General features: G+C 47.6%; 1 protein-coding gene across 4 annotated transcripts; it reads left to right on the plus strand.

Annotated features, from left to right (window-relative positions):
• Positions 1-4410: 4410 nt before the first annotated feature.
• Positions 4411-15656, plus strand: HAS3 (hyaluronan synthase 3). 4 transcript variants are annotated; one of them, XM_072636427.1, is made up of 4 exons: positions 4411-4499; positions 8976-9596; positions 13336-13437; positions 14600-15611. In XM_072636427.1, the coding sequence occupies exons 2-4, from the start codon at positions 8976-8978 to the stop codon at positions 15521-15523; spliced, it is 1647 nt and encodes a 548-aa protein (XP_072492528.1). In that variant the 5' UTR covers positions 4411-4499; the 3' UTR covers positions 15524-15611. The 4 variants fall into 4 exon arrangements, with proteins under 4 accessions (XP_072492528.1, XP_072492527.1, XP_072492530.1 ...); XM_072636426.1 differs by lacking the exon at positions 4411-4499 and adding an exon at positions 5060-5148 and having other exon boundaries at positions 14600-15656; XM_072636429.1 differs by lacking the exon at positions 4411-4499 and adding an exon at positions 5634-5750.
• The last annotated feature ends 1432 nt before the right edge of the window (positions 15657-17088 follow it).

Raw genomic sequence — 17088 nt, forward strand, 5'->3', positions numbered from 1 at the left:
GTCCATCCCAGCTCTCAGAAATCTATCATTCTCAGAATCCTGCCTCTTCTGTTTCCCGTGACTTCCTGTACAGAGAAACCTTCCCTGATGCTCCTTCCTCCATGTCTTGGGGCTCTCCAAATCATCTTCTGTTTGTGTGTACCCTCTCGTATTCTTTGCTCAACATATACAATGACTGCTTAAGTTGGCAATACCATAGGAGAGATGGGAAACTGAGGTATGTGATTTTCCTTTAATCAATGGAGGAGGGGTTCTAGGCATAATGCAAATCAGGTGTCTTCAAATACATGAGCATTTGCAAAGGGCTGTGTGTGTGATATGGAAGACCTGTTTGGGAAATTTGCAGTATTTGATTCTGGTGCCCATTCCTCCTCCTCCTCCTTCTCCTCCTCCACAGTTTCTCATTCTTTGGTTTCTGTGATGATGCCGTCTCCCTGCTTTCCTGTCTGACCACTCCGGCTGTGTTTCTTTTGCTGGCTTGTCCTCCTGTACCATACCTTAAGTGTGGATGTATCCCAGGATTCTGTCCTCGGTCCTCTTTTTATTCATGCCCATAACTTCAGCGATCACTTCTAAGCAGGCAGCTTCTAGGTTCATATGTTTAGTCCCAATCTGTAGCTGCCTGATGGACATTTCCTCCTAAACATGCCAGTGGCATCTCAAACTCAGCATGTCCAAAAATCATCTCACATCTTCCACTTCACCCAACTTCCTGATTTCTGTTGAGGACATCATCGCCATCCTAGTCCCTCAGACTGGAGTCCTCCCTCATTACTTGCCTAATATGCTAGGTGCTAAACATACAAAGACCCCTCAAAAAAATAAAAGTTGCATTCTTGGGGAGGGGTATGGAATAAAACATGTACACAGATAAATAAATACAAGGTCATTTGAGTAGAGATAGTATTAATAACTGAAAGAATCAGGAATGGTTTCACAGAAATGGTGGTACCTGACATGAACCTTAAAGGATGACGATAATAATAATATTATATTATTATATTACATTATAAAAATAAAGTGCATTTATATAGCACTTTAAGGCTTGCAAAGCACTTGACATATATGATCTCATTTGGTCCTTGCAACTCAACCTTGTGTAACAGTTGCTATTTTTATCCTCATTTTACAGATGAGGAAACTGAGACTTGATAGAGTTTAAATGACAGTTACCATCTGGGCAGAATTTGAACTCAGATCTTTCTGCCTTGGAGTCCAAGGCTCTATCTGCTATGTCACCCATCTGGTCTAGCATTCTGAGAGATATAAATGAGGAGGGAGAACATTCCTGGGATGGGGAATTTCTTGTTAAGTGGGAGATGATTAATGTCCAGTTCTAGAAACAAACAGTTGGCTGGAATATAGAGTACATGGTTTTCTGAAATCTTCAGAATGAAACACAGGCAACAAGGCAAACTTTGAAAATAGCTTGTTGAATTTATCATACACTTGAAGAAACTCAAGCAATATGTAATAGGTAATTACTGCTCTAAGTACAAGCCTCCTATTCTAATTTGTATATGGAAATACTCATTTTATTTGGTTTTTTAAGGTGTCAAATGTCTTCAGTGAGGACTAGCACAGCATCAAGGTCAGCTACCTCCCTGATGGCAAATTATTCAACTTGAAAAGGCTACAAGCCAATACTGAAGTGGAGGGAGAACTGGTGCATGGTTTTTTATTTGCAGATGATTGTGCACTCAATGCAGCCTCTGATGGTGAGATGCCACAAAGTATGGATCAATTCTCTGTTGCTTGTGCTAATTTTGGCCTACCAATTAACACCAAGAAAACACAAGTGCTCCATCAACCAGCATCACACCATCCATACATGGAACCATCATTTGGTTATAGCAAATGGAGGAGTATTGAATTCTGTGGATACACTTGCTCGCCTTGGCAGCGTACTTTCCAGGGATGTACACATTGATGATGAGATTGATGCATGCATTACCAGAGCTAGTTCAGTGTTTGGGAGGCTCTGAAGGAAAGTATGGGAGAGAGGAGATATTAAACTAACTACCAAACTGAAGGTCTACAGAGCCATTGTACTGACCTCACTGTATGCCTGTGAAACCTGGACAGTCTAGCAGCACCATGCCAGGAAACTGAATCGCTTCCATGTGAACTATCTTAGGAAGATTCTGAAGATCACCTGGCAGGATAAAGTACCAGACACTGAGGTCCTTGCTTGAACTGAACTGCCAAGCACTCAAACTCTGCTGCAGAGAGCACAGCTCTAATGGGCTGGCCGTGTTGTTCGAAGGCAAAATGTACATTTGCCAAAAAGACTATTTTATGGAGAACTCATGCAGGGCAAGTGTTCACATGATGGTCAGAAGGAGCAATACAAGGACTCTCTCAAAGTCTTTCTGAAGAACTTTGCATGACATGGGAGACATTGGCACAGGACCACCCAGCATGGCATGCCCACATCAGGGAAAGTGCTATATTCTATCAGCAAAGTAGAATTGAAATAGCTCAAAGGAAATGAAAGATGTGCAAACGTAGAGAACCCATCCCAAACGTTCATATGGACGATTTGTGCCTGATCTGTAAAAGAGCCTTGGTCTGATCAGCCACAGTCAGATACACTCTTGACTCTAACATAGTGATGTCATTTTGATCCCTCTCAAGAACAAAGGACACCAACCAGTCAACCAACTGAGTTCATAGAAATGTATTTCTCTTCCTTAAAACACCAAATCAGTTGCCACCTCCTTCACAAAAATTTCCCTGGTCCATCTGCCATTCCCTCACTCCCATGGGAAAAGATTCAAATTTAACAAATATTTATTAAAAGTCCCTCCTATCTTCAAGACACTGTGGTCTCTCTCCCCAAATTTTCCTAGGATGTTTTTTCATGTTCCCTTTGCCCCATGACATTCTACCTCATATCAGACCTCTGAACCTTAAGGTTTGGGAAGTACTTTATAAATATTTTCTCATTTTATCCTCACAACAAAATCTGAGAGGTAGCTGCTATTTGTCATTCAGTTATTTTTCAATTGTATCCAACTTTTTGTGACCCTACTTGGGGTTTTCTTGGCAGAGATAATTGGAGTGGTTTGCCATTTCCTTCTCCAACTAATCTTACAGCCCAGGGTCACACAGCTGGCAAGTATCTGAGGCTGGATTTGAACTTATGAAGAGAAGTCTTCCTAACTCCAAGGTCCAACACTCTATCCATTGTACCACCTAGCCGCCCTAGCTGCTATTGTCCCTCATTTTATAGATGAGGAAACTGAGGCAGGCAGAAGTAAAACAACTCACCAAGGGTCACACAGTTGGTAAGTGTCTGAGGCTGGATTTGAACTTAGGTCTATGCGATTCATCCCAGGAAGTATATCATGAGCAACTTTAGGGCAAATCGTATGTCATTTTCCATTTTTAACTCTCCAGCTTGTAACTTAGGCTGGCACATTGGGCTGGTCCTTATACAACACTGATGAACTGAAATGGACTCCCTGAGAGGTTTTATAGCCATAAACCCAAAGTATCCAAAGTTCCCATTGGAGAATTTAAATTTGAGGCTCCTGGTTTTTAAAATTATTTTTAACATTTTTTTCTTCTTAATTTTTGATTCTGAAGTCTCTCCCTCTCTCCCACCCCTTTCTACAGCCACTGAGAAGGCAAGCAATGTATCATACATGTGAAATTATGCAAAACATATTTCCATATTAGCCATATCTCTGAAAAAAGCAAGAAAAATAAGTGAAAAAATTATATTTCGATTTGCACTCAGAGTTCATCAGTTCTTTCTCTGGAGGTGGATAGCATTTTTGCTATCCTTGGGAATCTTGGAGTCTTGGATCTCGGTATTGATGAGAGCAGACAAATCTTTCACAGTTGATCATCATTACAACATTACTGTTAATGTGCACAATGATCTCTGGGTTCTTCTCACTTCACTTTGCATCAGTTCATAAGGGTCTTGCCATGTTTTTCTGAAAAAAACACCTCCTTCCTCATTTCTTATGGCATGCTAGGACCCCATCACAATCACATGCCCCATCTTGTTCAGCCATTCCCCAGTTGGTGGGTGCTGCCTGGATTTCCAATTCCTTGTCACCACAAAAAGGGCTGCTAGAAATGTATTTGTACATAGAGGTCCCTTTCTTGGGGCTCTTTGGCATGCAGACCTAGTAGTGGTACCGCTGGGTCAATGGGTTTTGTAGCCTTTGGGGCACAGCTCCAGATTGTTCTCCAGAATGGATGAGGCTCAGTTTCTCGCAGCCCACGTCCCAGTGGTTAACTGGAATCTGATGACTATCTCGGTGTTCCGTTGCAGGATTGTTTCGATTCCTCTTTTCGTGTCGGCAGGGAGGGCACTACTACGTTCTTTTTGGCTGGCACTGTGCAGCAGACACCAAAGTTTGGGGCGTGTTTAACAATTCACCCTTGCAGGGTGAGTTGTTCTCGGGAGATGCTGAGGACTGGGTGTCGAACATCTCTCGGGTGAACCTGAGGGCCCGAGTACTCGCGTGGGCTTCCTAGAAGTAAGGAGCGGTGGAGCTCTGGGGCGCTGAGGTCGGGGGTGGGACGGGGGGGTGCAGGAACGACCTTAGGCACCTGGAGAGAAAGCGGGGCTCTTCGCTTCTCCTACGGGAGCCAACCTTTCCGAGAGGGGAAGCGGGGGGGTGGACGCCGCAGGGGCAGAGCCTGGGCGGCGGGGGTTTGTCCGGGACCTTTCACGTGGTGTCCGGAGGAGGCACTGGGCAGCAGGCTCTGCCCGGCAGCCCCGCGGCAAGGAGGCAGCGGCGGCTCTGGAGCCGGGGGTGCAGTGCCCCCGCCCCGCGAGGGCAGCCCGGGCGGCCGCCGTCGGGGGCCGGGATGCCAGCGGCGCCCCGCCGGCTCTGGGACGGGACGGGGCGGGGTGGCAGCCCCTGGGCCCCGCGCCCGGGCTGCCCCCTCCCCAAGCTGCAGAGCCGGGGCCGGGCCGGGCCGGGCCGGGCTGGGCGAGCGTCCCGGCGGGGGCGCCCTTGGGTACTTAAGAGCGCGGCGGCCCAGCGGGGCCGGCTCAGTCGGCGTGTGCGGGCGGCGGCGGGGGCGGAGAGGAGGAGGAGGAGGAGGAGGAGGAGGAGGAGGAGGGGCATGGAGCAGCCGCAGCCCCGCTGATCCGCCGGAGAGTGAGCAGCCGGCCGCACGGTGAGCTCGGGACCCCGGGGAGGCTCCGGCCGCTGCCCGCGGGCGCGCCGCGCCATCTTCCACCTCCCGCCGCGGCCCCGCGGCCCCCTCCCCACTGACCCCTCCTCCCTTTCTTCCTCGCGCCTTCCCCTCCCTCCTCCGCGAGACCCGTTTTGTGAATGAATGAATGAAAGATGAATGAATGGCTGGCTGGCTGGGAGGGGGCGGCGGCGCCGGGCTCGGGCTGGCTGGAGCGTGCCCCACCCGCCGAGCCCCCTGCCCCGCCACCCCCCGTGCGGGGCTCTGCCAGGGGCCGGCGGCTGCACGTGGGGCCCGCGGCCGAGTGCGCGGGGCGCACCTGTCCGCCCCGCCCCGCGCCGCGCCCGCGGAAAGTTTGCTGGGGGCCGGGCGGGACGCGGAGCTTCGGAGACCGTGCGGGGCTGGGGGCTCCGAGCAGAAACTGGGAGCTGGCTGCCTTCTGACGAGCTTTGGCATCTGGGGGGAGAGCGGCGGGCTGCAGCGCTGTATCCGGATCGGCGAGGGCTGCCCCAGTGCCAGGGGCCGGGCAGTGCCAGGACTGCAGTCCGGAGAGCCCAGGAGCCCGACGTGCAAGGAGAGAGAAAGTAGTGGCCACCCCCACCCCACCCCGACCCTCCGTGGGCTTTCTCCTGTCCTTTGATGAAGGGGGGAGTTTGGGAGCTGGGAGCACCAGATAGGAGGGGGGGCAGCTCTGCGGGTCTTGCCGCCTAACTCTTGGCAGGCATGAAGCCTGGTCACCGTGTCCTAGCCCGGGCGGGGAAGGCCTTTGAGGAGGAAGGGATTTTATGAGACCTTAAAGGTGGTGCCTTTGTTTGCATTTTACCACTTGGGAAAGGGGTGGAGGGGTTTAAGGATCTCGTTTTTTTGCTTTTTCTTTTCCCGACCTTTTTCTTTGTGCATGCTCCCGCCCCCTACGGTGGTCAAAGGGTTGTCCAGCGTGGATTCTTAGCAGGGTGGGTTGGAACATTTGAAAAGAAGTGATCTTCCCTCCCTTGAATTCTCTCAGCCCTCTTCTCCCTCACTTGCACTGCAAAACTGATGCCCTAGTTTAATGCCAAGGGAGATTCCTTGGGGTGCCAGTGCAGTGACCAGCTCTCAAGGGATATGGGCTTCTGGATGAGGAGCAGGCTGCTTTATGTTTTCTTCTGGGTCATGCCCTTAAACTGTAATCATTCTGAAGGGGTAGGACTTTGGCACTTGGATTTCAGGCATTGTGCTAGCCCGTTAGACATCTTATAGCTGTGGTTCATTGGTGTGTGGGGAGAGTTTCCTTGCTGCAAATAAGAGCCTGATGAGACCCTGTGCCAAGCTGAGGAAGGAAGAAGGCATAGAAAGCGTTAGCGGGGTGGGCAGAGCCCTTACTTTCTTGCAGGAATTTGGAGTAGAGGGAAAAGCATAGAGAGGTCTCAGAGATGCCCCCTTAACAAGTATGTAAGAAGACTATATATTGTCAGTATTCTTAGATGAAACTCTTGAGACATGAAAATGGATGGGGGTGGGGGGAGTGGAGGAGGAGACATGAGAGAGAAGAATGTGCCTTGCCTTCTCCAGAAGTGGCTGGAGGGGGTTCCTGGAGTAGTTAGTAAATAGCCTGTGATGGGTAGATGGGGCTGCCCATTGATTCTGTGACTTGGGATAATAGCTTCTCTGACTTGCATCTTCCTCTGCAGAATATGATGAGCTGAAGATTTCCCAAGAGAGGGACCAGATTTGGATCAAATACGTTAGAAGTGGACTGTATTGGGAATTAGTCTGTTTGTTGCTCAGTGGCCTGCACATAATTGGGGGGGGGGGGGACACACATATCTCCTTATCAGAAGCTCCTTAAATAGGGAACAAGGAGCTGAGCTGACAAGCTGGCCTGGCTCAGAAAGATGATGTAGGAATGGGCCCCGAGTTGTGCTTGTTCATTCAGGCTCCTCCAGGGAATGCCTGGATGCAGCAGGCTGGAAGTTAGGGGCATTCTCCAGGAGAGAGACAGTGACTGACAAGAATGTGACCAGCAGAGGGCTGGCCCCAGGACCTGCCAGCTTGGCTCTCTCTTGCTGCAGTGGTGGTGGCAGCAGCGGAGCCCGCTGTGTCCTTGCATTTCCCCTATCTGGCTTCCCACACAGCTCACCTTCTCCCTGCCCTCTGCGTCCATTTCCTCCTCCCCTCCCTTGGACTGTTTTCCTGTTTACTTTCCCTGCCTTGCCTCAACCCCCTTCTCAGGAAAAGGAAGGGTGAAAGGGCACAGGGAAACTTTCTCTCAGTTTTAATGTCGGTCCTTTGTTACTTTACCCTTATATATTTTTCTCTCCCCCCACTCAGTTTGCATCCCAGGTGCCCTAACCCTAGAGCCGTTCTTTGTGTGCATCATTCCCTCCTATGAAGCTGGATGTGAGACATGAAGTCAGGTGTTCTCTCCCTTCCTTATACAAAGGATCCCAGCTAAAATCCCCTCTTTCTGATCCTTCTTAATTCTGGGGCCTTCCCTCTGTGGATTATCTCCAATTTATCTCATCTATAGCTTATTTGTCCATACTTGTTGGCATGTTGTCTCACCGCTAGACCGTGAGCTCCTCAAGGGGGACAGGGATCTTCTTTTGTCTGTTTGTGTGCCCGCAGAGCTTAGCACGGTACCAGACACATAGTGGATACTCAGTATTGCCTGACAGACTTCCCTAGAACACAGCATTTCACTCTTCTTGCCCCTTATAGAGAGGCTCATTCTTCACTTTTCCCTCCTTAGGTGAGTTCGTTCCATCTCTGGGTGAGCTGGGCAGTCACCTAAAGAAGCCCTTGTGATGTTCACTGTCGCTTCTCAGCCTCTCCAGCCTGCCAAAGATACCCATGTCTGACACAGCTGTGTCATGTTAAGTGTCAAGTCAGGGTCAGGACCCTTCCACCTTCCTAGCTTGGAGTTGCTAGGCAGATGCCCTGGGCACTACGGAGTCCTTAATCATTTCTACCCAGACACCTTCGATGTCCACTGGACATCAAGGTTTACACTCACCATTACTAACACACATAGTATCTACACACTGCCCGTTCTGATGAGGGGATGTTTGCTGCCTTTCATCTTTTTTCAGACCTCTCCTCCATTTGTATGGATAATAGTTATCAGTTCTTTTTCTTAAAGTAGTAGCATGTAATGCAGTTATCCATGAAAGGAAGGCTCTTTACTAAGTCTGAGAGAGTGAAGAGAGGGCTTGTCTTTTTATTTTTCATCTTGTCCTCAACTACTATTTAGCAAAAGCCCCCCCTCATAGTAGCTACTTTTAGAGGTTGCCCAGACCTGTCCACTTTTTCAAGAGGCCTTTCCTTGTCCCGCCCCCCCCCCCCCAGCGCCTTCTTCCTTCTGAGATTTACCCTCCATTTGTACTGTATAGACCCAGTTAGTTGCCTGTTGTTACCATCATCAGAATGTGAGCTCTTTCAGGGCAAGTGTTTTTGTATCCTCAGAGCTTAGCACACTGTCTTGGCACACAGTGAGTACCTACTCAATGCTTGTTGTGGCCTAGCAGGGCCACACCTGTAATTCCTGCTGCTGGAGAGACAAGGCTAATGGATTATTTCAGTCTGGGAGCTCTGAGCTGCAGTGCAGTAAGCCACACTGAGTCTGGCACCAACCCAGTGAACCCCCAGGAGTGGGGGCCACCAAGCTGCCTGAGGAAAGGTGAATCTGTGATTACAAACGGAGTAGGGCAAAGCTCCTATACCCATTTGCCCTGGAATCTGGCCTGTGATTGCTGAATTTCTAGCCTGTGGTAGATGCAGTCTTAAAAAGTACGTTGATTGACTTTTACCTTGCCTTTCTCTTTGGATAGATGCCAGTCCACCTGAGCACAGCCCTGCGTGTGGTAGGCACCAGCCTCTTTGCCCTGGCAGTTCTGGGGGGAATCCTAGCTGCATACGTGACTGGCTACCAGTTCATCCACACAGAGAAACACTACCTCTCCTTTGGCCTGTATGGCGCTATCCTGGGCCTGCACCTCCTCATTCAGAGCCTTTTTGCCTTCCTGGAGCACCGACGCATGCGACGAGGAGGGCGGCCCCTGAAGCTGGCCCCCTCTGTTGCTCTGTGCATTGCTGCCTACCAGGAGGACCCGGATTACCTACGCAAGTGCCTCCGCTCTGCCCAGCGCATCTCCTTCCCCAACCTGAAGGTGGTAATGGTGGTGGATGGCAACAGGCAGGAGGACACTTACATGCTAGACATCTTCCATGAGGTGCTGGGCTCTGAACAGACAGGCTGCTACATCTGGCAGAGTAACTTCCATGACATGGGAGAGGGAGAGTCAGAAGACAGCCTTAGGGAGGGCATGGGCCGTGTCCACGAGGCGGTTCGGGGCAGCACCTTCTCTTGCATCATGCAGAAGTGGGGTGGCAAACGGGAAGTGATGTACACAGCCTTCAAAGCCCTGGGCAACTCCGTGGATTACATCCAGGTATGGGAGCAGTCAGGGAGCAAAACCTGAAAACCAGTTTGGGTGACTGGGGGTGGGGACAGGGAAACATGAAGCACCAACCCCATTGCCTGACAACAGGTGAAGGATGGAAGGGGAAGGGGAACATGCTGGGTATTGTGCTGAGAGCTTTACAGATATTATCTCTTGATTCTTACAACCCTGAGAATTAGGTGCCATTACTGCCCTCATTTTACAGTTGAGGAAACTGAGGCAGAAAGGTTCAGTGATTTGCCCAGGGATACACTGGACTTGAACTGTCTCCCTGAATCCAACCCCAACACTTTATCAGCCACACTATCTAGCTGCCTCAGGATCCAACCCTTAAACAAACTATGAATCCAACAAACCCCATTTCCAGTACACCATCATCTAACATCCACTTAAACCCTGACCATTCTGAGCCTTCATCTCTGTCTTGGGGGCACGCAACCAGTAAATGTATGGATCAGAATTTGAACTCAGGTCTTTCTGCCTGTAGACCCAGCACTCAATCCCTGTGCCACCTAGTGGCCTGGCCAGAGGATCACTGAAGTCAGAGCTGGAGGGAAGCTTTTAGACAATATATAGGCCAGCTCCCTCACAAGAAAGAGAAACTGAGGCTCATACAGGTTAAGTGACTTCCCAGGGTCTGGCACACAGTAGGAACCTAGTAAATGCTAATAAATTGCAAGGACAGGATTTAAATCTGCATCCTCTGACTATGAAACCACCGTTCTAGGCCCACCCCCATCTATTGTCCTGCCTGTAAGGTCTCCCCATCTCCAGGAAACCTTTGCTCAGGTCCCCTGATTTGGAAAGCGGTCCCATTCCCAGTTCCCTCAGGGAAACCAGAGGCCGAAGAGCTCTTGAGACCAATCTGGAAGTCATATTAGTGACCTGGCTCCTTGGGTGGATTCTCTATTTCCAGATTCAAGGTTTTGCTAATTCAGTTTTAGATAATGCAAATATTCATTAAAGGAGGTATCTATCAAGGATCCTTTAGTCTTTATAAACTAATTAACTTAAGTTATACCATCTAAGATCTGTGGGGGCAGAAACCCAATCATCTAGCAGACTGCTTGCTACATAGTGGGTACTTAGTAAATATTCTCTAAATGCAAATAAATTACTCATAAGTCTCCAGTCATGAGTTTAAACCTTGCACTTCAGAGAAGGAAGCTGAGTTTGGAAAAGTTCACATTTTATAACTTATCATGGGGCCCTTTATCAAACTGCCTTTTTTTTCTTTGCTCAGGAATCCAGAATTTCAAATACGACAGTTTTGCTCTGGTTGAAAGTTTCTTTAGAAGTACATGTTGATCCGTGTTGTTCTTGCCCACAAAAGCCACTCCCTCCTTTGAGGCCTACAATTCCTAAAGAAAACTAGTTAAAAAGAAAACTTGCTTCCTGTGTGCTTTCCTGGGTCACCAAGTAGCAGAGTCCCAGGTGCCTGTTTCCTTTCCATTTTATTGCTATGGAATAACTGCCTAAAGGCAGAATCAGCAAAGGATCATTGGTTCTGATGAGTTGAGCAGGTGATGTATGTTGGTAGGACTTGAAACAGGTGCATCCTTCTTCCTGACCCAAACCACACTATGACTTCTAAACAGTCCAGTCCAGAGAAGCTGCTTCTTGCCTTGGTCTCCTTAGTCCTCCAGGAAGGAAGGAATCTCTTTAGGAAAGTGGACCGGAGAAGCAGAGAGGGAAATTATTTGAAGTTGAAGAATAAGGAAAGAAGTAGGAAGGAATGAACTCTTCTGGATAAAGTATCCTTAGAGCCAGGGAGGAGGATTCTGGGAATCTCTTCATAGTTTGGGAGATTTCCCTGGAACTGAAGTCAACATGCTCTGGATTTTCCCATTTGTGGATGACCTAGACTCCTTTAATTCTGACTAAACTGTTGATGAATTGTACCTCCAACAACCCACTTGGCTACTTTATGCCTTGCTGGTGTCTCTACTGCAGGCTGAACAAAGAATAGAAAGGGTATACTCCAGTCATTTATGCTTCTGGATAGAGCATTGGACCTGAAATCAGGAAGGCCTGAGGTCAAAAACATCTCAGACACTTACTAGTTGTGTGACCCTGTACAAGTCACTTAACTTCTTTTTGCCTCGATTTCCTCATCTGTAAAATGAGAATAATAACAGCATCTACTTCCCAGCGTTATATGTGGATTTGTGAAATGCTTTTAGCACAGTGCCTGGCACATATTAAACACAATATAAACGTAAGCCAATATTATTAAAGTTTTTAGTAATCGGCAGAAGTGAAATTTTAAAATTTATCTCTAAATTTTTTTTTTCAATTTAGGGAGGAAGGACTTGAAATTTTAAGCATATCAGTAAACTATTCTTACCACCTTGCTTTCTCATTTCAAACTGAGTAGGCTACATGTGCCATCCTGTTTCTGTAGAGACTAAATTTGAAGTCAGAAACTGGGTTGTTGACTGTCATAGAATGTGGTTTTTGGTCATCCTGAGAATATGGACCCATTGAAAGTTGTAAGTTATAAGGCGGCACAAGGGGCAGAACAATATTAAGTTTTACCAAGAACCATACAACATTGACTTCTAGAGAGCTATATGACCTTAAACAGATCCTGGGCCTTGGTTTCCGCACTGTAAAATGAACTGGACTAGTTGGCCATTGACTGGTCTTCTCTAATCGTAGGGGTCCTTTCTGTCTGGTTTACAGGTGAAACCTTCATGTCTTCTCTCTGCCATCATCAGAATGTGAGTTCCTTGAGACAGGAACTCTGCTTTTCTGTTTATATCCCCAGTGCCTACAGAATGCTTTAGAGTTATAATTCAATAAATGCTTTTCCTTCATCCTTAGATTAGAATAACGCTCAAGTTAACTGATCGAAATGAGTGGATTTCAGCCATAGGTATGGTTTAGAAATAAGAGAAGAATGTGGCAGCTGCCCTTCAAGTGGCCCTGGCTTGCTCCCCAATCACAATAATAAGAAGTAGGACCCAAGAATAAAAGCCAAAGGAGGATGAGTAGTAAATGTCATCAGTCTCTTCAGCATCAGGTTATTCCCCAGAGTACAGATGACAAGGCTCCCTTTTACTTGTTCTGGAAAAGCTTAAAAGGACCTGAGACTAGCCTCACAGCTTCCAAGGACTTCTGCAGCTTCAGCAGTTTTGTTTCTTCCTTCAGTTTTTTAACATTTTTATTTAGAGTTCCAAGTTGTACTCTTCCTTGCCCTCCCTAAGACAGTCAGCAATCAGACATCGGTCATGCCCGTGTCAGCGCACGTTCTTACTTCCTCTGAGCTCTGAGCCTCCCCCTGCAGGCAGGTGCCCTAGTTTGCTTGCTCCCCCAAATAAATACAATTTTGGATACAGAGGGGCTCTATTATAGGCTTTCCTTGTCTTCAAGGCTTCTATTTTGGAGAGGCCTCCTCATTAGGAGCTAGGTAATCCTCTTTCTGGGCCTGTTTGGTTTGAAACCTAGAACCCAAACCCTACCAGCCTCCTCTGTCCTCCTCTCTCCACCCTAGTCCTTACATTTGGCTTAGATTCCTTTTGTCCTGGCATCAGGTAAATCATCTGAAACAAGACTTTGCTAATGAGGCCTGGAACTTTTCCTTAAACTATCTTCTTCACTCAAATGCAAAATGGTACAGCAGGGAATGTGGAGTATGTTGCTAGAAGTAAATGATCAAAGGGACTTCTTGGGGTCTAAGGATCTGAGCCTAAGAGGTGCTGACTCTGTGTGCTTATTCCATCAGGTGTGTGACTCAGACACAGTACTGGATCCAGCATGTACTGTGGAAATGCTTCGAGTTCTGGAAGAGGATCCCCAAGTGGGTGGAGTCGGGGGAGATGTCCAAGTAAGACATATTTAGGGATTGGCATATTTCTTATTTTTAATTTGATGTGACTAGAGTAAAGCACTGAGCTTGGGGTGGGAAGAACACAGCTTTCCCCCATTGTGTGGCTAACTTGGGTAGCTTTGGGGAGAAGAGAATGGGATTTGAGAGCTGTGGATATAGAAGACTTAGATTCTGGTGGGGAAAATTTGGACCACTTGACAATCAGGTCTTCCTAGAAGATCGCTGGTTATTTTTTAAGATGGGAATCTCTCGTCCTTGAGCAACTCTTCAAAAAAGTCAGACATTCCCTTTTCGGGATTCCCTTTGGGGACTAAAGAACTCTAAGAGATCCACCATTGAGTTAGACATTAGGGGTCCAAGATTCTCTTCTGAGAGATACTACTTGTAGGGAAAAGCAAGAGAAGCTTTCTGGGCAGGACAATAGAGGTCCATCAGTCAGTAAGCATTTATTACGCACCTGTTACATTCCAAGTACCATACTAAAGTGCTGGGGAGTTAATGAAAGCAGAAGACAATCCTTGCTCACTAGAAGCTTGGTGTCTAATAGGGGAGGCAATATGTAGATCACTATGTACAAGTAAGCTATAGGCAGGATAAATGGGAGATGACAGGATAGAGGGAAGGCCACCAGCATTAAGGGTGCTGAGGAATGGCTTCCTGCCAAAAGTAGGATTTTAGCTGGAACTTGAAAACCAGGGAAGTGAGATGGCAGAGATGAGGAGGGAGGGCATTCTAGGCACCAGTCTGTCATGGTATCATTTGCTGAATCCTTGTAACATGACAGTACTGGCTTTTACCATTCGATAATATAATTACAAAGTTTGAAGTTAGTAAACAGAATGGCAAACCGCAGAGTGTAGTTGGAACTGGGTGCTGGAAATTAGGACTGGGCTTGTTTATTTCCTACCACCCTCCGATTTTCCTTCGCTAGCCAACCCAGAACTGGAAGCTGGAAATTTCCCTTGGGAATCAGAGTGGCCCTTTAGCAACGTCTCTTTTATTCCCTATGCTATTCTGTGGGCAGAAATACATAGAGATGCTTTGGATTAGAAAACTCACGAATTCCAGAAAGCTCCAGATGCTTTTGTTTGTTGCCTCTAGTTGGCAGAGAAATGGAGAGTATGTTGAAGCCAACAAGAGTTCTCTTATTCCTTTATAGATCCTCAACAAATATGACTCCTGGATCTCCTTCTTGAGTAGTGTCCGGTATTGGATGGCCTTTAATGTGGAAAGGGCCTGTCAGTCCTATTTTGGGTGTGTTCAGTGCATAAGTGGGCCCTTAGGCATGTACCGCAACACCCTTCTTCAGCAGTTCCTAGAAGATTGGTACCACCAGAAATTTCTGGGCAGCAAGTGTAGCTTTGGGGATGACCGGCACCTTACCAATCGAGTTTTGAGCCTTGGCTACCAGACTAAGTACACTGCACGCTCAAAGTGCCTCACAGAGACCCCTACAAAATACCTCCGTTGGCTCAACCAACAGACCCGCTGGAGCAAGTCTTACTTCCGGGAGTGGCTCTACAATTCCCTGTGGTTCCATAAGCACCACCTGTGGATGACCTATGAGTCTGTGGTGACAGGTTTCTTTCCTTTCTTTCTTATTGCTACCGTCATCCAGTTGTTCTATCGGGGTCGTGTCTGGAACATCCTCCTCTTCTTGCTAACAGTGCAGCTTGTTGGCATCATCAAAGCTACTTATGCTTGCTTCCTTCGGGGCAATGCGGAAATGATATTCATGTCCCTTTACTCACTCCTTTACATGTCCAGCCTTCTGCCAGCCAAGATCTTTGCCATTGCCACCATCAACAAGTCTGGGTGGGGCACTTCAGGCCGAAAAACTATCGTTGTGAACTTCATCGGCCTCATCCCCGTGTCCATTTGGGTGGCGGTGCTTCTGGGAGGGCTGGCCTACACAGCTTATTGCCAGGACCTTTTCAGTGAGACAGAGCTGGCCTTCCTGGTATCTGGGGCCATCTTATATGCCTGCTATTGGGTAGCACTCCTCATGCTGTATTTGGCCATCATTGCCCGACGTTGTGGAAGAAAGCCTGAGCAATACAGCTTAGCATTTGCTGAGGTGTGACCTGAGCAATACAGCTTAGCGTTTGCTGAGGTGTGACCAGCAAGGGCAGCTCTTAGAGCAATGCGGGAAAAGTGCAATGGGCCAGGGAGGGGGAAGGGGTAGACTTGACTCCTACCAGTTTGAGGAAAAAAAAGGAAATGGGGCGGGCGGGAGGGAGGGAGTGCTGTGTCCTTGTTTTCTTAACTGTTGTCCAAAGGACAAGTTTTAGTGCAAAGGAGTTTGACCTGCAGTATGGCCTGGAATATCCGTCCCATTACACAGACCATGGATTCAAATGAAACCATCACCAGATTCCTTGGACACTGAGGCTATTGGCCACATTTCTTGCATCTGTATGCTGACAATGGACTCTGGAGATTGTTTCCTTTTCCTAAGGCCCATGAGTAATCCAGAGCAAAGTGTGCTGTACACATTTGCAGATGGCCTCCATTGAGTGGCAGCTTCTTGATGAGTGAACTAGGCCTGCCTAAAAGGAAACCAGTCATGGGCGAATGGAAGAGCTGAGTCAGCTCCACCTATACTTCCAATCACCAGATCTCTAAGATTGTCCCGACAATGCAGGATGGTGTCTGGGCATCAGGGAACAGGGTCTGAGGATTGTGCTTTAGTTTGAAGACCCCTCTGTGTTCCTGAATACTCAGGAAAGTGAACCAAACCAGCAGGAAACTAGTAGCAGTTAAAGGTGAATTTATACCAGGGAGAAGGGATAGGTACGCATGTAAATCACCTGTCTTTAATATGCTACAGGCCATAGTGAATTTTAGGAACGTAATGGATATAATTCTTGAGTTAGGGATCAGGGCTGGTCCAGCTTTAGTCTTGTGTAGAACCGGCCCATTGTTGTTGCTTTGGATGTCAGGGTCATTGCTAGCTCTTATCAGCTCCTCTTGTTTTGGCCAGTAACCAAACAAACCTGTAAAGGAACTGGAGATTTGGGCACCTCAACTCCCATTACTCTGGCCCTGGGATGAAATTTCGAGACTATGACAACTTCCATTCTTTTTTTCTAACTTCAAGAACTTCGGAAATTATAACACAATCGTTTAAAGCTTTGGATTTATGAAGAGCCATCCAAGTCCATGGGGATCACAACTTACTTACTTATGCACTTCTCTCTCCCCTTCAGCTCTGTTGCCAGCGTTCTCAAATGGCAGGTGAGTCCACCCAAGACAGGTAGTTAACTCTTTGGGATGATTAGGGACAGGTCGACGATATTTATGAAGCTTAGACTTGAATTTCAGGTTGATTCCAACAAACTGTTGCTTATCATACAAACTCCAGCCTTTTGCCCTCAACAACCTGCATCTAGACTACATTCGACTATAGTTTGTTGATGCAGTTCTTGTCTCTTACGCCCCCCACTAGTGGGTTTCTCCTTCCTATTCCCCTGGGATTTTTTTTTCAGCTTTCTTGTAGTTAAGCGTCAGTTTTCAGCTTTACGTTTGTTTGCTTATTTCCAGGCAATACAAAACTAGGAAATGGGGTGTTTCCTGTTCCCAAGGTTCTTGTCTCATCTCTTGCTACATCTCATTGGCTAAATCACCATCAGTTGTCTATTCTCAGTT

Source organism: Notamacropus eugenii, chromosome 1, assembly GCF_028372415.1.
Source record: "Notamacropus eugenii isolate mMacEug1 chromosome 1, mMacEug1.pri_v2, whole genome shotgun sequence".
Taxonomy (NCBI): Eukaryota; Metazoa; Chordata; class Mammalia; order Diprotodontia; family Macropodidae; genus Notamacropus; species Notamacropus eugenii.

What these genes read in the sequence shown, in the direction of transcription:
- HAS3 (XM_072636427.1), top strand. Translation starts at nt 8,976, where the DNA reads ATGCCAGTCCACCTGAGCACAGCCCTGCGTGTGGTAGGCACCAGCCTC. An exon ending in ACTCCGTGGATTACATCCAG is followed by an intron (nt 9,597 to 13,335) that starts GTATGGGAGCAG and finishes TTATTCCATCAG; the next exon opens with GTGTGTGACTCAGACACAGT. An exon ending in GAGTCGGGGGAGATGTCCAA is followed by an intron (nt 13,438 to 14,599) that starts GTAAGACATATT and finishes ATTCCTTTATAG; the next exon opens with ATCCTCAACAAATATGACTC.